At 39.2% G+C, this 23883-nt stretch overlaps 1 protein-coding gene across 6 annotated transcripts in view; it reads left to right on the forward strand.

Annotated features, from left to right (window-relative positions):
* Window positions 1–23883, forward strand: part of LOC140197714 (intermembrane lipid transfer protein VPS13B-like) — a 1066299-nt gene that overhangs the window by 967215 nt on the left and 75201 nt on the right. For all 6 annotated transcript variants that reach the window (XM_072258131.1, XM_072258103.1, XM_072258121.1 and 3 more), the window contains exons 44-46: window positions 16093–16248; window positions 19414–19680; window positions 20980–21063. In XM_072258131.1, coding sequence (XP_072114232.1) covers window positions 16093–16248; window positions 19414–19680; window positions 20980–21063 — 507 coding nt within the window. The remainder of the gene's footprint in view (window positions 1–16092; window positions 16249–19413; window positions 19681–20979; window positions 21064–23883) is intronic.

Genomic DNA, 23883 nt, shown 5'->3' on the forward strand with positions numbered 1-23883 from the left:
GAAAAACAAATGGGAATGCTGTGTTTCTGGAAGATCATAAGCAGCAATAATAGGTCAAGAAGAATAATAAAAATGACAGCAGCAAGATCATTTAAAATCTGAATTCTATTCAGTTTAGAAGATACATCCCAAAGATGAGTATAAAAACAGAAACACTTGGAGTGTCAGTCAGCTTCCACAGAGAAATAATGGAGTTAATTGCTTCAGGTCAATGACTTTAGATCAGAAGTCCCTCCCCTCTTCTATTTTACCCTGTTACTTTTGAAGTTCTTCCTGGTGCCCTGGCCTGTATTTATCTCTTAATTAACATTATTAAAAGAAAGTGATTATGTTATCATTATTACATTCCATTTTTGGGGCAGCCCATTACATATAAATTGTCTTGAGAGACTTTCTTCATTTCCACAGTGTTTTCACCACAAGCATAACTTGTTAGCTGTATAAATCATAAATCACATCAGGGTACCCTGAGGTAATAAAGGATCTTAAAAATGTACAGAAATTACCCCTTTCTGCCCACGTCATCCATATTCATTTGAGATAATCCCATTTACTTACATCCTTCTATACCTTTCCTATCCAAGTACCTTTCTAAATATCTTCTGAACAAGGCATTTGTATCTGCCTCTATCACTTCCTCTGGCAGCTCGTTCGAGATATTCACTATCCTTTATTTGAAAAATTCAGATTTCTTCTTGCCCCACTAGGTACTATATAAATGTAGAGATTTTTTTTTAATATGTTGGGACTAGTTGATTATTTGGAAAACTGAGTCAAAAGCAGTTGATCACAGGTATGAGGAAGCAAATACATATCTGAATTTTAATTAGGGAAAGTAATAAAACTAAGGCAGAGTCCTGATGAAGGGTCTTCGCCCAAAATGTCGAGTGTTTAACTTTTCTCCATAAATGCTGCATAGCCTGCTGAGTTCCTCCGGCATTTTGTATGTGTTGCTTTGAATCTCCAGCATCTGCAGATTATCTCATGCTTCTGAAGCTAAGAAAGTGTTTACACATTCACAAGAGTACTATATTGTGATAGAACTATTAAAATTTGATTTGAGAAATTGGAGTTGCCAATATTTTGCACTTAGAAATTATCCCATCAGAATACGAGAATAGAATAATAGGTACCATGTGCTACAATGAATTGCCACAACAATGTTAGTCAACAAAGATTATTTTCAATATTTACTTTTGGTTAAGCATGGCATTTGGACATAATTGTTTCTGTGCTAAATAAAGTGTTTAATAATTCATAGTGGATGAAAGATGGAATTAAAGCCTCAAGTGTGGACAAGCCTTCAGAGTGTTAGATTAGAGGAATGTTAGATGACTTCATAGCTATGAAATTATTTTATTCCTCTTGATAATACTAAACTTGCCAAGTTACTGAAGTTTCAGAACATTTAAGCCAGATCTGAAGATAAATGGGAAATAATCTGTGCATTTGGAATCACTGACTGCCCCAAAGGCTCTAGTTCATTCTTGACTTCCACCAGGGAATAAAATGAATTAGGAAAAGGGTCTCAGATACCACATACTTACAGTGGGAAAGAAAATGAAGTTATTCAATGTAAGCATCTCATGTTTCATTTTATGCAGGCATTGCACAATTATAGGGTGTTGCTTTCTATTTAAAAAATCCTCCCATTCACTATATGACCCTGTTGCAAGTGATTATTTCACTGTTAGCCTTTCACAAGGATTGGCCTGTTAACCTCTTGCGAAGTCACTTTGCAGATTATCTGCCTTGTACATGTTCTCTTGCCAAGCTTCCCAACTCCCTACTTGAATAATGACAGAAGTTGAAGTTTTGTATGGCCATGTTATATTGTTTTCTTAAACATTGTGAACTTCAAAATAGATGTGTTACATCTTAAGCACCAGTTTTGGAGTAACACATGATGGAATGTTTTCTGTATTTAAAAAAAAGTTTAAGGATATAATAAATTGTCTGAACTTCTGGCAGGGAAATTAACCCACCTTGTACAATGTATTGAGCATACAGAGCCTTTTTCTTTTACTTTAATAGTGCGCCGTTGAATATGTTGAGCAAATTCACCGGGGACAGTCAGCATTCCAGATTGGTGACCTTATTAGTTTGTGTTTAATTAAATTGATTTTTCAGACTTTCTTTCAAGGAGGAGAGATACTTTTCACAACTACCTCAGCAGCGATATTCAACTTTTTTCTTTTTCAATTCCGACCTCTTCCACCACTTTGAACAACCAGTTGAAAATCCATTCTATTTCTTCTTTTCTGCAGGAACTAACAATTTCTTGCTTTTTGAGCAAAGTTATTTGTCTATTTTCTACTTCTGTGCCATGTGTAATAAAACTGCATTGAGTGAGAATTTACTCTTTGTTATTCTGTACAATTGGCTAAAATGCCCTAATCCTTGTCCAACAGAGCCTCAATAAGGATGTGTTGTTAGCTCGCCAAAAAGGAATTTAAGTTTCAAATGCAATCAGTCCCAATAACTAAGCATAGCACCCTAATAACCTTGTGTGTTACCAGAACCATTATTGGTCTAACTTTCTACTGTTTAATCCTCTATTAAGCTACTATTGGAATTAATCATCATTTTGCCTGCAATAATGTATTTGGACAGCTTGTTAAACAGCACTTAGTTCCTTCATTGTTTGTGAAGGTTTCATTACAAAAAAATATAGTCTTGTATTCACTCCTGTGTAGCCCCCTTGGACATAGTAGCGCTTTCTCTGTCTGGTGGCATTTCTTTCGATATATGATGCTTATGTGAATGGAAAGGTCATACATTACAAGGCACAGTACATAGAAGACACAGCATGGTGCTACTCTAGTGAGCTGCACAGAAGCGGATGCCAAGGACGTTCATAAATTGTGACTTCTAAACCATCAGTGAAATTCAAAGCAGGAATGCTGTGAGGAAGTCTTTTATCTGACATAAGTTCCTGTAAAGCTAGTTTTGCTATTGTAGTATTGTGAATAGTTCTAGTTTCTCCCGGATTTGTTAGCAAAGCATTAATTTAAAAACAACATAGATCCCACAGAGACAAGAAAATCTGCAGAAGGGAGCATTTCCCAGACAGTTCCGAGAATCTATGGGCTTGTAGTAGATGTCTGTGGGATATTTGGAAATATTCATGGATAGAGAAAAACTGAATTAATGTTCCAGCTAGGTGATGTTTCCTCAGAATTGGCCAGTTCTGCCACAAACGGAATAGGCCGGTTATCGGAAATTGTTGAATTTACTATTGAGTCCCAAAGGCTGCAATGTACCTAGGCAGAAGATGAGGTGCTATTCCTTGAGCTTATACTCGGCTTCATTAAGAAGAGGAGATCAAAGAGAGAGGTTCAAGTGGGAAGACGTTTGGAGAAATAAAGTAACAGTGACTCGAGGGCACTCTAACCAAACTAAACAGATTAATTCCATGAAGTGGTTATTCAATCTACAGTGGTTTTCTCTCCTGTAAAGGAGACAACATTGTGAGCAGAGAATGCAGTAATGTGATAGGGAGAAGTTCATTGAATTACTGGAAAAATCATTTGAGTTTTGGGATGGTGGGAAGAGAAAACAGACACATTCTCTTTCCTATGATGGAGAAGAGGAGATGAGAGCAGAAATGCAGGAGTAGAGGAGATATGGTTGATGAGAGTGGAAAAGGGAAAAACATCCCAACACTGAATCAGAATCAGGTTAATTATTACTGGCATGTGTTGTGAAATTTGTTAACTTAGCAGCAGCAGTTCAATGCAATACATAATATAGAAGAAAAAAACACAAAATAAAATAATAATAAAAAATAAATAAGTAAATCAATTACAGTATATGTATATTGAATAGATTAAAAAATCATGCAAAAAACAGAAACAATATATATTTAAAAAAGATAGTGTCCAAGGGTTCAATGTCCATTTAGAAATCAGATGTTAGAGGGGAAGAAGTTGTTCCTGAGTCGCTGAGTGTGTGCCTTCAGGCTTCTGTACCTCCCACCTGATGGTAACAGTGAGAAATGGGCATGCCCTGGGTGCTGGAGATCCTTAATATTGGATGCTGCCTTTCTGTGACGCCGCTCCTGGAAGATGTCCTGGGCACTTTGTAGGCTAGGACCCAAGATGGAGCCAACTAAATTTATCTCTGGTGTGCAAGATATCATGTTTAAACTGATTTTGTCATGATAATTTCAATCAGGATTCCTCAGAAGTTTTGTTAGTTTTTGTTAAGATAATTACCACATTGAAGTTAGGTGGAGAGAGCTATAATGGTTTTACAATTCCTATCATTAGTAGACAATTAGTAGACATGAGATTCCGCAGATGCTGTAAAACTTCAGCGGCACACACAAACTGAGCAAGTCAGGCAGCATCTATGGAGGTAAAACACAAAATACTCTGCAGCTGCTGGGGTCAAAGCAACACTCAGAACACGCTGGAGGAACTCAGCAGGTTGGGCAGCATCCGTGGAAACGATCAGTCAATGTTTCGGGCCGGAACCCTTCATCAGGACTGAAGAGGGAAGGGGCAGAAGCCCTATAAAGAAGGTGGGGGGAGGGTGGGAAGGAGAAGGCTGGTAGATTCCAGGTGAAAAACCAGTAAGGGGAAAGATAAAGGGGTCGGGGAAGGGAGGCAGGGAGGTGATAGGCAGGAAAGGTGAAGAAAGAATAGGGGAAAACACAATGGGTAGTAGAAGGAGGCGGAACCATGAGGGAGGTGATAGGCAGCTGGGGGAGGGACAGAGTGACATAGGGATAGGAGAAGGGAGGGGGAGGGAATTACCAGAAGTTGGAGAATTCTATGTTCATACCAAGTGGCTGGAGACTACCTAAGCAGTATATGAGTTGTTGCTCCTCCAACCTGAGTTTAGCCTCATCATCGCAGTAGAGGAGGCCGTGTATGGACATATCCGAATGGAAATGTGAAGCAGAGTTGAAGTGGGTGGCAACCGAGAGATCCTGTCTGTTGTGGCGGACGGAGCGGAGGTGCTCGACGAAGTGGTCCCTCTATCTGCGTCGGGTTTCACTGATGTAGAGGAGGCCGCACCGGGAGCACTGGATGCAATAGATGACCCCAACAGACTCACAAGTGAAGTGTTGCCTCACCTGGAAGGACTGTTTGGGGCCCTGAATGGTGGCAAGAGAGGAGGTGTAGGGACAGGTGTAGCACTTACGCTTACAGGGATAAGTGCCAGGTAGGAGATCTGTGGGGAGGGATGTGTGGATCAGGGAGTCGTGGAGGGACCGATCCCTGCGGAAAGTGGAGAGGGGTGGAGAGGGAAAGATGTGCTTAGTGGTAGGATCCTGTTGAAGGTGGCGGAAGTTGCAGAGAATAACGTGCTGGATCCGGAGGCTGGTGGGGTGGTAGGTGAGGACAAGGGGAACTCTGTCCCTGTTGTGGTGGCGGGAGGATAGGGTGAGGGCAGAAGTGCGGGAAATGGAGGAGATGCGGCTGAGGACATCATTGATGATGGCAGAAGGGAAACCACGATTCCTAAAGAAAGAGGACACTTGAGATGTCCTGGAACGGAAAGCCTCATCCTGGGAGTAGGTGCGGCAGAGACGGAGGAACTGGGAATAGGGAATGGCATTTTTGCATGTAGCTGGGCGGGAAGAGGTATAGTCGAAGTTATGAGAGTCAGTGGGCTTGTAGAAGATGTCGGTGGACAGTCTGTCTCCCCTATTCCTTCTTCTTCTTTCCTGTCTGTCACCTCCCTGCTTCCCCTCCCCCACCTCTTTATCTTTCCCCTTACTGGTTTTTCACCTGGAACCTACCAGCCTTCTCCTTCCCACCCTCCCCCCCCCCCACCTTCTTTATAGGGCCTCTGCCCCTTCCCCCTACAGTCCTGACGAAGGGTTTCGGCCCAAAACATTGACTGATTATTTCCACGGATGCTGCCCGACCTGCTGAGTTCCTCCAGCGTGTTGTGAGTGCAAGTGCAACATCTATGAAGGGGTATAAACAGTTGATGTTTCAGACCAAGATACATCATCAGGACTGGAAAGGAAGGGGTCAGAAGCCAGAAAAAGAAGGTGGGGGGGGGCAAAGGGGAAGAGTATAGCCAGCAGGTAATAGGTGAGGTGAGGTGATGGAAGTGAATGAAGTGACATGGCTGAAAAAGAAGGAATTTAATAGGAGAGGACTCAGTTACTCAATTAGTATTTGCTGTTAATGCTGACTTTTTTTTACTTTTAAAGATACATTCATGAACAATCATATTTAATAATTTTGATTTTCTATTCTCAAATGTAACAATATAACAAATGTCTGATTTGAATTTTTTATTGCCTATAATGAATAAAACATATCTCCCAAGTTGAGATTTCTTGTTTGGTTGTAGGAAAAATTGTAATTTTTTATTGGTAACAAACCAATTAAAATTTCAGTGATGATAAAATTGGTTCTTAAGGCAAATTATCAATTGTTGGCTGTGTTATGAGATAATTTACATGTTGATTAGATTCAAAGCTACAAAACAAAATATTTTTGTATTAGCAGACGAGGTCTTCAAGATGAAAATATTCCAAAGCATTCCAGTTTATAGTGCACTGTATTTTAAAATTCCAAGCTATCCTCAATTTATAATGAAGGTGATAAATTTTACAAGTAGAGATTAGCGTTTTGCTGTCTGCCATTCTAATGAAATGTGAAATGTATAATCCCTTTTGATGTAGAGAAAAATATAATGCAATCTATTTATTCATTTTCCATTGTAAGGGGGTGTCTAATACATCCAATCATTTCATACCATGGTCTCTTGCACAGCTTATTTAATATCCTGAAGTAGGAAAAATAAACAAAACATCTGAGACTATAAAGCTCCACCTTGACCATTGAATGTAATTGATTCAGTTCTCTAGGCTTGCCATCTCATTTGACTTAAGAGTCTACGTTTTCATACCTCACTTTGTTGTGCTCCATTAATGACTTTTCCCAGCTGGACTGTTTCTGAAGAGTATTTCCCCACCATGCTTACTGCTTAAATTCCAATCTTGACTCCATATTTATACAACTTTGTTCACATTGATCACCTGTCAATACATCACTGCTGGGAATGGAAGCATACTGGTTAAGTTACTGGAATAGCAGTTTGAAGGTAAGAATTGACATGAGTTCAAATCCCACCATGGCATCTGGGGAGTTTAAATTCAGTTAATTAAATAAATGTGAAGTGATAAAAGCTATTTCTAGTAATGAAAACACATTCAGTTCAGTAATTTTTCTAAGATGGAAAAATCTTCGGTGACTGTTCGACTCCAGACCCTGCAATGTGGGACTGCTCTTCAAAATAGTTCACGCAGTGCTGGGCACATTTAGGAAAGTGGTAGCTTTGCCAACCATCCCCATAGGCTGAGAAATTAATAAAATCAGACACTTTCCTCAGTCTTGCCTCTATTGATTTGCCCTACCAAGTGACAATTCTTCTTGCAATAACCTACAATATAAGGGCTCTCAAGTTTGTGGCTGGAAATAGCAAAGTTGAGCATTTTCAGTGGGGATTCCTGACAAAGGAACTGAGAGCCTATTCTCTCAGCCACTCTTGTGTTGGAACTTAAAACTTACAGTACAGAGTACAGAAACCAGGTCTGTTCTGCAGCCTTTCCAGCCTTGTACTTCATAGAATGAAGTAACTAAGGTAGATGGAAAATTTGATTAGAAATCCAAACTGGATTGGAAAATGAGAATGGCTTGCTGTGAGCATCAAAGGAAAAATTGTATTAAGTCATATTAATAGGCACAAAGTGGACATGATCAGTTGTTAGATATTAAGAGCACAGGAACAGGCTCATCAGCCTACGATGTCTATGCTGACCATGTCAACTTTAACTTATCCCATCTGTCAGCAATAGAACATAGAACAAGGCTCAGTATTAAACATAGTTCAGAATTTCCTGTAAACATAACTGGGGCACTCTGTTATTGATGTGCAAATCGTTTGAACAGTGTATAGTGGGATAGTGAGACTCCAGAAATAGTGAATCACCACCTGTGCTGAACTATCTGGGCATTTTAACCACTAGCCTTATTAAAGTAGCATCTTGTTGTCAATCTCACTATGAGCTTTAGGAAAATGTTACTTCTCGTTGTTAATTACCAATTAACTACACCACTCTGCATTGATCTAGCAAAGAAGAGTAATGATCAACACACACAAAATGCTGGAGGACCTCAGCAGGCCAGGCAGCGTTTCAGGAAAAGAGTTATCAGTGGTTATTTTTGGTGCATTAATGAAGTCAGTTTTATTATAATGTTGAAGGAGAGGAGAGGTTTCTAGGAATTTCACTGCTTAAAGCCTAAAAGATAGGATTTACATCCACTGACACTGGAGCCAAGGTTGGAGGAGTGCAAATACTTTGTGCAAAGAATCACAGTTATACATTACAAAGGAATGTTTAGTATATCGAGGCTCTGGCAGTTTTTCTCCAGTGTGGGAGAATAAGAGGCAAAATTATAGAAATGTTTAAAATTATGAGAAGCATAGAGAAAGTGGATGGTAATGGTCTTTTCCCCAAAGTAGGCAAGTCCAAAACTAGGGGTTGGAGATTTAGGGTAAGAGGGAAAAAAACTTGCAAAGCATTTGACCACATAGCTCTACAAAGGATTGCGAGAACTGCTGAGAGGACCGTTGGGGTCTCTCTTCCACCATCAGAGATAAGCTCTTAGCATTTTCAAAGATCTCATCTATCCATCCATCCATCCATCAATCTCATTGACCCCCTATCATCAGGTGGGAGGTCCCATAACATTAAGATAAGAACTATTAGGATGGAAAACAGCTTCTGAACCCCCTGCCATCGCTCAGATCTCATCATGTATGAAGTGACAGTAACATTATACTGTTTACTTTATAACTTGTGCCACAAATGCACCTTATTAGCTTGGTTATGGCACAGATCAACTCCTGCCTAAGCAACAACCTGGACCACTGCAATTTACCTAGTGCCACAACAGGTCTACAGTGGGTACAATCTCACTGGCTCTTCATATAGTCTTGGATCACCTGGACAATACTAATACTTACATCAGGCTGCTGTTTATTGACTACAGTTCAGTGCTTAAAACAATCATTCCTACAGTTCTGATTTTTAAAAATCCTCCAAAATCTGGGCCTCTGTACCTCCCTCTGCAACTAGATCTTGGACTTCCTCACCGGAAGACTACAGTCTGTGCAGATTGGAAATACCATCTCTATCTTGCTGATAGTCAACACTGGTGCATCTCAAGGATATGTGCTTAGCCCATTGCTCTGCTGTCTCTACACCTATGACTGTGTGGCTAGGCATAGCTCAAATGCCATCTGCAAATTTGCTGAATTTACAACTATGGTTAACAGAATTTCAGATGGTGATGAGAAGGCGTACAGGATCAGCAAGTTGAGTGGTGCTGCAGCAACAACTTTGCAATCAACATCAGTAATACCAAAAAATTGATTGTGGACTTCAGAAAGCGTGTGACAAGGGGACACACACCAGTGCCTATCAAGAGATCAGAAATATAAAGGGTGAGCAATTTGAAGTTCCTGGGTGTCAGCATTTGTGAGGATCTATCCTTGGCCCAACATATTGATGTAGTTACAAAGAAGGCAAGACAGCAGCTATATTTCAGTAGGAGTTTGAGGAGATTTGGTATGTCACTAAAGATACTTGAAAATTTCTACAAATGTAGAGAGCATTCTAACTGGCTGCATCACCGTGTGGAGGGGCGGGGGTGGGGGTGCACTACATGAGATTGAAGTAAGCTGCTGAAAGCTGTAAGCTCAGTCAGCTCCATCATGGGCACTAGCCTCATTAGCATCCAGGACATCCTCAAGGAGCAATCCTCAAAAAGGCAGCATCCATCATCAAGGACCCCCATTCCCCAAGATATGCCCTCTCCTCATTGCTACCGTCAGGGAGGAAGTACAAGAGCCAGAAGGCACAAACTGAACAATTCAGGAATAGCTTCCTTCCCTCTGCCATCAGATTTCTGAATGGACATTGAGCCCATGAACACTAACTCACTACTTTTTTTCCCTCTTTTTGCACTACTTATTTAATTTAACCTTTTAAATATATGTACTTTCTGTAATTTACAGTTTTTATTACTATATATTACTGTGTACTGCTGCTGCGTAACAACACAATTCACAGCCAATGCCAGTGATATTAAACCCATTTCTGATTCTGATATTATTTGTTAGTTTAGTACATAGAGTTATATGTACTGTATTGTGCACCCTGGTCCAGATGAACGTTGTTGCATTTGGTATACATGTGTGTTGTAGAATGGAAATAAACTGAACTTGAACATGGAAAGAGACCTGAGGGTCAGCTTCTTCATGTAGGGATGCTGAGCATATGGAATGAGCTGCCAGAGGAAATGGTTGAGGCAGGTACAGTAGTTGCATTTAAGCAATTAATTAGGTATATGAAAAGGCAGGTCCAGAGGGATACGGGCTGAATGCAGGTTGGGTGCGCACTGTGATCTGAATGGACATATTGGGCTGGAGGACCTCCATCCGTGCTGTATTTTATGACTCTGTGTTTCAAAGTGCCATCTTGCCAGTGAGAGTTCCTGCCCTTTCTCATGTCTTGTGCAACATGATTCTGTTAACATAGGCCAGTCAGAAGTTCTTTATTGCAGGAGCTGTGGATCACATTGGGTAATGAGAGAGGACTTCATTAACCTTGTTAATAGTTGCTTCTTGTAGAGTAAGTGTTTCTGAATGCAACCTTTTTTTTAGAGAAGGAGGTCATGTTTCTAAAAAGAAATGGCTTGCTACAAGACATCATGTTTCCTGGTGTAATTCAGCAGTAACTTCATCATTCTAATAAATGTTAATGTTTCACCTGTGTAAACAATCTCTGCACTTTCATGCAATGAAGGTATTTCGAGAACATCAAAAAGACGTCAGAAACATTGTTGAACAGAATGTGCGATTAACTTTCTCAAACTCAACGTGAACAAAACCCAGTGTGGGAGACCCAAATGTTTAACCACTCTAGAATAGTTATATCTTATTAGGGAGGCCAAAGGCTTGTAAATCAGATGCAGCCTAGGTAGCACTAAGCTTTATACTTACTTAAAGAAAGCAAGGTCAACACACAACCCCTGTTTTGCAAAAGTTTAGCAATTAAAAGTGATGAGCTCATCTGTTCACTATACATGCACATTAATGTATTCGTATTCTCTTCGTGGCTGGAAATGTCTGCTCCACTTGAGGATACAAAGAACACTAATCATGTTGATATCAACTTGGACAGAATTATGACAAGTTGCCTAAAAGCCATCCCTGTTCCGGGTTTATTTGCAGCATCTTGCATAAACCTGTCTAGCATCAGGATGAAAGTAGCAGGCGACAATGACTGCTACTCATATATGACTATCAGCATTGGCATGCCTGACTGGGGAGAAAGCCCTTTGTACTCTGCTGTTGCATTGAACACATGGCTGGAACCATAACTATCCTATGGCAATTAAAATGGGGGGGAAACCAGGTGGCAAAGCTGCAAAATGGAAACACAGTTCTAGCTCCAAATTGCAGACAAAGTGGCACTTGAACCAATTTACATAGGGTGGAAAAAGAAAGCTACACATATGGAAATCTGAATTACAACAGAAAAAAATAAAAACAGAAACCGGAAACACTCAGCAGGTCAGCTTCATCTGTGGAATAAGGCCTACTTCTGCTCCTTATTTTCTATGGTTCCTATGTTTCAGTATGAAATCATATATTTCCTTTCACTCTCTAAATATATTTATTACTTCCGATGTAATTTTCCCCATTGTTACTAATTTATCTTATCAAAATATTCAAGCCTTCATGCTCCACAAGAATCAACTACTTACTTGCTAACTGCTTGAATGGCTCCAAGTGCTGTAGCTGCTTTTCTTTGACATCAGCTAATATTTATAAATTAAACAAATTACAGACAGAGGTGCAAGAAAGCCCAGTACTTGATCAAATCTGCCTTGAAGTAATTAACATCAACAGACCTTTTTGGTGTTTGGAGTGTTCATTTCCAAAATTGATTAACAGGTTGTATTGAAATGACAATTATATTCTTTGGCTTTCTAAGATTATTATAGCTTCATCACTTTTACTGGCTGCCATAATAAATCCACCTTTTTGTAGAAGCAGCCTATGGTTCAGTTACTTTGTTGGGTTTGTAAAATATATTTCATTCTGCTGCCTGCTCAATGTAAACCTTCACGGTGTAATGCCATTATGGTCCCCCTGTTAAATAATAATTAAATAACACTCAACTGATAATCACAATTGAAAAGACTGCTTTTGTGATCCTGAAAACCTGTGGCTCAGACACAGGTTAATAGAATGGCTTGGATTTTGCGCTGTGAATAATCTGTGGCTCTGAGTGCTCAGCATTATTTAAAAAGTAAGTTAGACTTTAATATCATAGAGCAAAGGAGCAAGACAGCATGGATACAGGTCCTTTGGTCAAATCAGTCAATGTCTACCAGAGTGCCTACCCAGCTAATCCCAATTTCATGCATTTGGCCCATATCCCTCTAAATCCCACCCCTCTGTGAACCTATCCAAGCGCTTTTTAGGTGGTGCTATTGTATCTGCCTCAGCCACTTCGCTGGCTACCCTCTGTGAAAATGTTACCCTTCGGGTCCTTTTCAAATCTTTGCCCTCTCATTCTAAATCTATTCCCCTTAGTTTTGAAGTCCCCTATCCTGGGGAAAAGAAAAGAATGTTACTACCCACCTTTAAAATGTCTTTCTTAATTTTAAACACTTGCATAAGACCACCCGTGATAAAAAGCCTAGTCTGGTCAACCTTTCCCTATAACTCAGGCATTCTAATTTTCTGCACCCTTTCCAGTTTAACCACAACATTCCTTAATAGACAAGTATGCACATTCACTCACATACAAACACAGAGTTAAGTGTGGCGATCCAGATGTTACTCTGGAATCTCATCCGGAGATTCCAACTGCAATACACAGAATGTATTAATCAGTTGATATCCACTAGACCATCAGAAAAGATTACCTTTGTCCATTCTAGTGTAATTTCTACACCATGCTGAGTCATAAATAGTGAAATTTCCAGCAGTTTATTTATTTTTATTTGCGCAGTTGCCATTTCCTGCCTTAGAACAGGTAAGTAATGATAATTCAGCCTGATTAGATAAGATGATGCAGAGTCTGTTCTCTTAGATTCAGGAACCCCCTTTAAAGATTGAAAAACAATTGCAAATGCTGGAAATCTGAAATCTATACTGAGAATATTCAGTGAGTCAAGCAGCATCTGTGAAGAGAGGAACAGAATAACCGTCACACACAAAATGCTGGAGGAGCTCAGCAGGCCAGCCAGCACCTATGGAAAAGTGTACAATTGACGTTTCAGGCCGAGACCCTTCTGTCCTGCTTGTGTGTGTTGATTAGATTTCCAGCATCTGCAGATCTTCTCTTGTTTGTGACAGAGTAATTGTCAGGCCAGTGATCTTTCATCAGAAGTGGGATAAGTTAGAAATCAGACATTTTTGTTAAATTGCAGTGAAGCAGGTGGTTCAGAGAGAACAACAGGAGTGTCTGTGATAGGACACAATGAATGTGTTTGTGAATCTAATAGAGACTGAATGGTGCAAATGCTGGTGGTGGTGGCTGAGAGTGAGTGGTGAAAGCTCGGTGAACAGCTGAATTGATCTGGAGAAGTTATTAATAGAGAGGAATGAATAAGGACAGAGTATAGAGAAGAAATTTTCCACATCCCCATTGACCCTCACCAAATTTTTGCAAGGGCACTATTAATTGCATCCTAACCAGATGCATCACAGGTTGCTATAGCAACTGCTCTGCTCAAGACCACAGAATGCAGCCCAGTCCTTTATTAAGGCCAACCTCCCCTCTATTGACTCTGCCTACATTTCTCACAGCTTCGGGAAAACAACCAACATAACCAAAGCCTTCAACCCACTCCAGTTATTCTCTGTTCTTCTCCCTCCCATCAGGCTGAAGGTAGAAAAACTTGGAGAACGCACACCAGGATTATGTTCAACTTCTATATCACTGTTTTAAGACTCCTGAATGGACTTCCCATACTGTAAAGATGAACTGTTAAAGTTTCAATCTACCTTGGATGAGCGTCGCACTATATAGTCTTCCTGCAATGCACTTTCTCTGTAACACTATTCTTCATTCTATTATTGTCTTCCTTTTGTACTATCTCACCAGAAAACTACAGTAGTGTAGAATACAAAGCACTCCAGTCGCTTGTTAGATGATATGAAAGCAAATGCTGGCATTACTCAGTTGACCTGATGAGAAATGTTAGGAGAGGGAAGCAGAGTTGGCATTACAAATCCATGACTTTTCAGCACCAGCTAGAAGATCTGGTTATCTAAAATTGTTTAATTCACTATTGAGTCTGGAGTGTCTCCTGATGGCATATGTTACTTTTCTCTGATTGCTACCTTGCAGTCATTTCACACAGGGAAAAATATTTATTGATTAAGTATGAAGTAATTTCCCTAGAAATTTGTGCTCATGATATAGCATTATGTATGTTATATAGTGGCACCAGAACTTTATATTTGCCTTAAAAATTTTTTAATGGAGCTGAATTTCTGAGGAGAGCAGAATGCATTGTTGCTAGTATTTCTAGTGATGACTTCCTAAAGGATTTTGCCCAAAGTATACAAAACGGGAAGCAATTGCCGGAAATCTGAAACAGTATAGAGAAAGCAGCAAGTACTCAACAGGTCTGAGTTGTAAGAGTTTCAGCACCATATCTTTTCATCAGAACTCTACCAGGACTGCACCAGTAAGCAAATAATGGGTGTGTTTAGTAAAATAGGAGCTAAAACTTCTTTTTATTTACAACTCTCTCTGATAGAGAAATTTGCTGCTCTCTGATAGAGAAATTGTGCCAATTTTGGATTCATGCAAATCATCATGTTGTTAGATAACTTTTTCAATAGAAATGTATCCAGTGAAAATGTGTAAAACAGTAAAACATGTCTTGCAATAAATAACAAACAAAAGAAAATCTGCAGATGCTGGAAATTTAGGCAACACACACAAAATGCAAGAGGAACTGAACAGGCCAGGCAGTATCTATGGAAAAGAGTACAGTCGATGTTTTGGGCCGAGACCTTCATCAGGACATGTTACAAATGTTATAGAGAGATACTTCATGGAAATTGACCTTTTGACCTTTCAAGTCCTCTCTAATTATCAACTACCCATTTACACTGATTCTACATTATTCTCTACAATTTCATTAGTGACCCCCAGATTCTATGGGAGTTACACCAGGGATAATTTACTGTACCGTATTTTTGCTTTATGTAGTCAGAGGGAGAATCTCTACTCAAACAGCTCCTGAGGTCATGCTCGAGCCACAGTCTCTGGTGCAGTGTGGCAGCAGTATGACTAACTGCACCACTGTGCTCCTGAAGCACTGTACCTGAACCACAGGACCTTTTCTCCATCAAAGTTGCTATTTGCTCATGAGTTGCTTGCACCATGTACATTGTTATTAGTTCAGTGTAAGATTGGTTTACTATTGCTGCACTGTATCGAGGTACTATGAAAAACTATTTTGCCTGGCATTCATTCAGATATTTTCATCATATCAGCATTTAACTGCCATTCCTTTAAGCACATCAAAATGACTACAATATTGTTGAATTTGAAATATTATTGTCACATATATACACAGTGAAAAATGAGTTTTGCCAGCCGTCCATAGGAATCATTTCAAGACATCGAGATGGTATGAGGGAAAAGCAATAACAGAATGCAGAATTAGGTGTTACGGTTACAGAGAAGGTACAGTGCAGACAGACGATAAGGTGCAAGACCATGGTGAGGTACATTCTGAGGTTAAGAGTCCAGGGGACCATTCAGTGGTCTTATAACATTAACTATACAAATTGTTCTGAATCCACTATAACTTATGGACAGGTTCCTATGAATGAGTAACTCAGTTGTTGAAATTGATCGAGCTGTTTCAAAAGAAAAAGTGGCTTGCTGATTGTCTACATCCGATAAATAGAAGCAAATAATTCCGGAGAAAATGGTAACTTTTATAAAATGCTGTGGATTGCACTGTCTTATCTCAGACCCTTTGTCAATACAAACATATTCATTGTTCCATGCAGCTGTTGCACATCTGTATCGAGGGCTGGGGAAACTGGCGCTGGTCCGAGCCATTCAGTGTGGACAACATAGGCACATTTGTTAGAAGCATCCAGTACAAGGGAAGAACAGCATCACTGATCATCAAAGTGCAGCCACTTAACAGTGTGCAAAAACAAGTAAGTCTCTTTCATGTGGTTGCCAATAAAAACCAGCCGTTTTAAAAAAATATTATAACCCTTTAAATGCAGATGAAAAAGCTTGGAATTTGTGGTCTATAAATATGTTTTCTATTTTCATATATTTTAAAGAGCTGCCTTTATATACTGAGACCAGATATTTAAAGATGAGAAAAATGATTCTTTTAAAATATAATAAGACAAGTCAGGCCTTTTGAGAGAGAAAGTTGATTGCATCAAACTAGTCCAATTTAATATTAAAGTACTAGTTAGTACACTGTTATATGGTTACATGATTTATTAATTTGTTGTATGATCCATGTTTTCCAGTTTCTTCATTTGTCTCATCATAAACCTGAGATCACAGTTCTTTATTGTTCTTTTCCTGCTGTTGAAACTGTTTGTCTGGAAACTTCCATCAGTGCCCAATGTCGAATGTAGATATTTAAACAGCTCCAGATTTTATGATCTTTCTTCACAGCTATATCCTGTATTGGAGAAAAGAAGCACTTTGTCAAGCCACATCTGTGCCAGAGAGAAGCAGAACTAACTGTTCTCCATTAGGGCCATTAGAAGTGATGCTGAGTATTCCCAGCATCTGCTGTTTTATTTCAGACCTTGAGTACCTGCAGATATTGCTGTTGTATTTGTAGAGTTTATCACCGTATTGTTCCTGTGAAGTCACTACCCTTCCAGTACTGGTGTAGTCAGAACTATGCATGTTTCTGAAAACCAGCACTTCTTGGACCTGTAGTTAAGAAGACATTTAAAAGAGATCTTCAAAATTGTGCATGATGTTGACAGTGTAAATGAGAAACTTTCATAAGGTAGAATTGTCAGTAACAAGGAGAGAAGGATTTAGGATTAAAAGTAAGCAACGGCAAGCAAGATGAGGAAATGCATTCAGCAAATGGTCATAATCTAGAAAGCAATGTTTTGGAAACAAACTGAACATTTGAATGAAAAAAGGCTAGTCTGCTCACCATTGAAAAATGGCTAGAGATTGGGTCCAATAAGCCAGCTCTTTCATTGATCCAATCCAGGCACAAAGGACTAAATGGCTTTCTGTGAATCATAAATTAGGGAGGATTATCTGGAAAATTATTATATTTTACTGTGCCAAAGTGTTTAAATGTCTACGTCTGCTCTGGTTATCAAAATGTAAGGGCATCAGCTTATTTAGATCTGGTTTGTGTACATTGTGCACAATACATAGGAATGAATAGCAGAGAAGAACATCAGACAGCACAGGAACAAGTGTTTTAGCCCACCATGTCTCCGTCAGCTATGATGCTAGTCTAACTATTCCTATCAGTCTGTACATGGTCTCTATTCCTACATTCTGTGGCTGTTCATTTGCCTGTCTAAATGCCCCTTAAGCTTTGTAATAGTATCTGTTGTTTGTTATAATTGTTTTCTTTCTTGTAAAAATTGTATATGAGTTACGTTTATTTTATGTTCTTGTTTGTGAATGTTGTTTACCTGATGTGACAGTACGTGCCCGTGATGCTGCTGCAAGTGAGTTTTTCATTGAATCTGTGCATACATGTACTTGTGTATATCATAATAAACTTGGCTTCTGATTCAAAATCAGGTTGATTATCACTCACAAACAAGAGAAAATCTGCAGATGCTGGAAATCCAAGTAATATTATCATTGACATATGCTGGGATAATGACTTTGCTACAACCATTTCCCTGTGCATTCATGAAACCCACCACTCTCTGTAAAAAGAAAACTTGCCTCACACATTAAGTTCAAGTTCAAGTTTAATTATCATTCACATTATATGTGAATATGAAATAGTGTTCCTCTGGGGCCAGGGTGCAAAACACATTACCAACAGTACACAGAACATTGCGAATAGCACATAGCACATATGGATATGATTTCAGAAAAACATACAGTCATAAAGACCAAATAATAATACAGCCCAAGTCCCTGAGTGGCATGACTGTAGATTGTACAGGTCCAGCATGTTCTTTCACTGAGTGAACTATAAGATAGCACTGAGGAAAACCCAGAGGACAGTACCCGACCCAGTATGCCAGCAGAGCCCCCTGTTCTCTCCCCTGGGCAACTTCAATGGTCGCTGCATCCAAGATAACCCCAAGGCTAAGGCCTAGTCCTTAGCAGAACTGAGGCAACACAGTGCCTCCACCATTGGTCTCGCCAATGAACAGACTTCCGGATTCTATGTTACCAATGTCCAACAGGGTCCTCCCATTCCAATAAAAACATCCAAGACAATCACTCACTCTGTTTGTTGAATGTTGCACCGTCTCGGCACAACAGTTCGCAACAAGTCCAGGCAACAACACGAGAATGATACACTATAAGTCCAGTTCTATCACTATCAAGCACCTCACTATTGAGATAGTCCTGCTGTACTTGATAGTATCTAGCAGAGACTTGTGATTGTAAAAAAGACTTACAAGTCAAGCAAATGCACCTTTAACTGGACCCTGAGTGGCCACTGTGTTGAGTACACTGCCATCCCACTAGAAGCATTTGCATTTCCTTTAAAATATCCTCCTCTTATCGTCTCTAGTTTTTGATGTTTTGAGGCTATGAAAAAGACTATCTACCCTATCTGTACCTCTCATAATTTTATGTACTTCTATCAGATCTCCCCTCAGTCTCCAATGCTCCAGAGAGAGTGCATGTCTCTTCAATGTCTCCTCATAGCTAATGGACTCCAATTCAGGCTGATGAACCTTTACTGCATCCTCTCCAAAGCTTCTGCATCCTTCCTATAGTGCGATGACCAGAACAGGGCACAGTATTCCAAATATGATTGAACCAAAGTTTTATACAGATGCAGTATGACTTTCTTGACTTTTATACTCATTGCCTCCTGCCTGTGATAGGTTCATGTTGTACAGCACCTTTATTTTCCTACTTACTTGGCTTGCAGGTTTTAGAGAGCTGTGGACTTGCACCCCAAGATCCCTCTGTACACAAGTGCTCCTAAGTGTCATTTTACTATATATTCTCTTGCATAATTTTGACATAATCCTAGCAGATATTAACTAAACTCAATATTTTGCAATATCTTTTCAAAATAAATCTAAAGTATTTTGGATTTTTTTCTAATTATTTTATGATTTACTTTTCAAACCAAACATGGAAAATGACCGTTGGTTGATTCCGCTGTCTTTCAGATATTAATTTGTGGGAGGCAAGTCATTTGCAGCTACTTGAACCAGGATATAGAACTGAAGGTGGTGCAGTGTTGCAGTGGGCAGGATGGACAAGAGTCAATCAAAGAGCATCTTAGCACCTTGCCAGCAAATCAGAAGATACCATCTTTTGTTCTTGAGAATGCAGAGTTCACTCAATTGTACATCAAAGTTAAAGGGAAAGATTTAGACTGGTCGTCAGATGTATGTCCAGAATCTCTTCAGTCCGACGACAGCACTGTCATTCAGGTATACTGTGTTATAAACTGATTGCCAAAAATCTGACATCCAGACACAAGAACAGCTTCTTCCTCACTGCTATCAAAACCCTAAATTTCACCTCTTCCAATATTGTCACTTTAGCATTTTTTTTACTATTTCTTATTGCACGACAATACTTTGCAACATTCTGTTGTTTTGTACTCATCTCCTTATTTATTGTTAGCTTTAATTTATTATTGTCCTGTACACCATTTACTTTGTGAACTTCAAGCGAACAAGGAGTTCTGTTGTATCCTGTTGTGTACGACAATAAACTGATCTAATCTAAGTAACTAACTATAGGGGCAGAAGAAGGGCATTTAATCTTTCAAGCCATAATTAGACTATCGCTGTTTTGCATCAACTTGTCACAGTTCTGCAACCCTTAATACACTTCTGCACAAAAAACAAAGGTTTGAAATTTTCACTTGAATCCTCTCGCCTCATCACGTTTGTAGTGAGAGAAAGGTTTCATCATGAAGAAAGATTTTCTCTGATATCGATGAGTAGCCTTTGATAATAGAACAATGTATACTTATCTTGTCAGTGGGCATAACAGTGTTTCCCTCTCTCTACATCTGTCAACCTCTTTTAAACAGGCTAATCCCCTCAATTAGATCAGTGCTTAATCCTCAGAGTTAAAGGGGATTGCTGATTCCAGATGAGGCAGCTTCTTCATTTAACCCCTTTGCCTTCATTCGGAACTAACAAATAAACCTGTCTGAAAATCTGTCAGTTGACCAATTGAGTTTGTGCAGAATGTGCCAGGGAAATTTTAACAATGTGTACTGTCAATTTGAAATGTAATACTGGAACTGCCTGTGTTACCAGATTTCCTCTGAATTTGTAATGCAGTTAGCCATGAATAACTTTATTATGCTAATTTCATTTCTTCTGTGCCTTGAGCAGATAGTTTAGAGCCATTTTGCCTGTTCTCACCGAAGAGATGTGTGAACATGCTTAATACACACAAAGCTAAACTCGTTCTCGTGAAACCCCATTCACACATTTTAACATTGCAATATTCAAAGTTTTCCAACTGCAGTGGACGTGAATCCACCAACCACCTCCACTGCATGGGTTTTGAGCAATGATGAAGTATCAATTTCTTTGATAAGATACTCATTGAGGTAATTGTACAAGATTTGTTTTGACTTCTGCCTTTGAACCATGTAAAATTACTTCTTTTGGACAACAACCGTTGAAAGTGGAGGAAATTATCATTAATGTCTCCCTTCACATAATGAGCATAATTAACATGCATTTCATTGTTATTGATCCATGCAGGTTCCAGATTCAAACAGCTCTATGTTACATGTGTGGTGCTCTTCTCTGAGACTGGATGCAGAATCTTCTGTGCAACAGAGAATGGTGAGTCTGCTGTTCTTCATTCAGTGTTGGCCCTTTAAGAACACTGCTTGCCTTGACACTTACCAAAAAAACAGTAATTTTATTACATCTGCTAAGAGAATGTTAATATTGGCAATAAAGGGAGAACATTTGGCCCTTAACACTCACTGCTTTGAGAGAGATCAGGTCCAATCTTTTACCTCAACACTAGAATTAAACTGAAGATTGATGCATTTACACTGTGATGTCCTCCAGGTCCATAGCTTGCCGATAATGTGGTGAGAAGGTTAACAAGATAAGGCGATTGGACAAGAAGATAGCAAATGACATAAATAGGGATTACTTTAGTAGGAAAAATACGAAACAATGTATTTCTATAAAATGTGAGAGATGACAAATATCAATATTAAAAATGATTTGGATACAGATCACAAATTTAACATCAACTTACAACAAGCAGTTTGGATGGCAAGTGAAGAGTTCACCTTTATTATAAGGAAGGTGCATGTAGAGCACTGGTCGGAACCTCATCTGAAGAACTATGTAAAGTTGCCTCCTTATCTAAGGAAGGATATACTTGCTTTAGATGGGGGTGTAATGACAGTGCAGTATATTGAGTATCACCAAGAATCTCTGGAGTTTCGAAGAATAAAAACGTACCTGATTGAGAGGTTTAAGAGAATCCCTCACCATTAAGTATTTTTAGAAGTAAGTGGGTAGCTAGAAAAGGGTACATCTCTTCAGGGCCCGGTAGGGAAATCTCTGTATGGAGCCGGGGATCTGAGCAGGATCCTAAAGAAATACTTATCAATATTCATCAGGGTCAAGGATGTTTAGGATGGAGTGTTAGAGGAGGGATACACAGATATTATGGAACATGTCTGTTATGAAGGAGAAAGTTTTAGAGATATTGACATACAATAAGGTGGATAATTTGCCAAGCCCTGACTGGATGCTCTGGAAAACAAGGGAGAAGATTGATACGGGTCTATTGGAGATTTTTGCCATGGGTAAGGTACCAGAAAAGTGGAGGACAGCTAATGTTGTTCCCTTATTCAAACAGAGCCTGAATCTTTATTGGAAAAATTTCTAAAGACAAGACTTATGTTCATGGGAAAAGCAGGGACTGAGTAGGAGGAGTCAACATGGTTTTGTGCAGGGGAAAATTGCTGTCTTCTATTGAAAGTTTGAGGAGATATTCAAAGAAATTGATGAAGGCAGTACAATAGATGAGTTCATGTGGAATTTAGCAAGGCTTTTGATAATGTCCTGCTCAGTTGATTGGTTCAGAGTTTTGGAGTTCATGTGATCCAAGGGTGTTGGCCGACTGATGCAAAATTGGTTTGGTGATAGGCGGAAGGTGCATTTTTCTGACTGGAATTCTCTAACCTGTGGTATACCACAGGAATCAATGCTGGGGCCATTGCTATATATATAAAAATGACTTGGATGAGAATTTAGGTAAACTAATTAATAAATTTGCTGATGACACAAAGATTGGTGGAGTTGTAGATAGTGAAGAAGGTTATAAAAGGATACAAATCAACATAGATGATTTGGAAAGTTGTGCAGAACAGTGGCAAATGGAATTTAATTGAAGCAAGTGTGAATTAATGTATTTTGGGTCAAAACTACTAATAGGACATATACAGTAAGTAGGGACCTCCAATTGTGTTACAAGAGGGAAATTGGGGTGCAACTCTATCACTCACTGAAAATAGTGACATCAATGGTAGAGTAGTGAAAAAAATATTTGGAATGCTTGCTTTCAGAGACTGAAGCACTGAGTATAAAATTGGGATGTCAAGTGGCAGCTGTGCAAAACATTGCACAGGCTGCACTGTTTACAGTTCTTGTCACATTATAGGAAGAGTATAGTAGCAATAGAGAGAGTTTCACCAGGGTGTTGCCTGGAATGGGGTCTTGTCTTATAAGGAGAGATTACATAGGCTGGGTGAAGTCTCACTGAAGTGTGTGCATAGATCGGATAGACCTTTTTCCCTAGGGTAGGGTGTTTAAGACAAGGGTATAGGTTTAACATGAGAGAGAAAGAATTTAAACAAGATCTGAGGGTTAAGTGTTTCATACAGAGGACGGGGTTTATATGGAATGAGCTGCCAGATAAGGTGGTAGAGTTAGATAAAATGATAAAGTTTTAAAATGCATTTGAATAGGCACTTGGATAGGAAAGGAATATAGGGATGCAGGTGTAATGTTGACAAATAGAATTAGTGTACATTAATAGACATCATGTTTGGAATGAACAAGTTAGGCTGGGGACCTATTTCTGTACTTTACAGCCCCATGACTCTATTAAGGTTCTTATAAAGAATGTGCCAAGAATCATTTCCCCTGGTTTTGAGATACTGGGTGGGAATAGGGTCATAGTTCAAGATAATTGAACGGTGAATGCTTAATTTTTTTTCATTTACTGCAAGTGATCAAGTCTCTTGTATGCTCAGGATTGAGAGAAAAGGATTGTAGGAAGTTAGGGGAATTTTGCATTAATTGACAAAACGAAATGTGGTGCTTTCTTCATGATCTCACTGAACCGTTGAGCAAGCTGGAGGCATGTATAAGCCTCCTTTTGGCTGTTTAATAACTTTTTGCTTCTCTCACATCCTTCAAGGTAATCTTTAAACCTAACTCTTCAGTCAACCTTTCAGTAACTCATCCTCATATAGTATCTTGTTTGACTCAAAGTCAGTGTCTTTCATAATATTACATTAAAGCTATTCAGGCTATTAGCTATATTAAAGGCTAAAGGTCTTGTATCAGAATCCCAAAAGAGTCAAGAGATTCTGGAATGCATTTTCTGCTTAGACTTGAATAAGATGTTAA

Source organism: Mobula birostris, chromosome 1 (assembly GCF_030028105.1).
Source record: "Mobula birostris isolate sMobBir1 chromosome 1, sMobBir1.hap1, whole genome shotgun sequence".
Lineage (NCBI taxonomy): Eukaryota > Metazoa > Chordata > Chondrichthyes > Myliobatiformes > Myliobatidae > Mobula > Mobula birostris.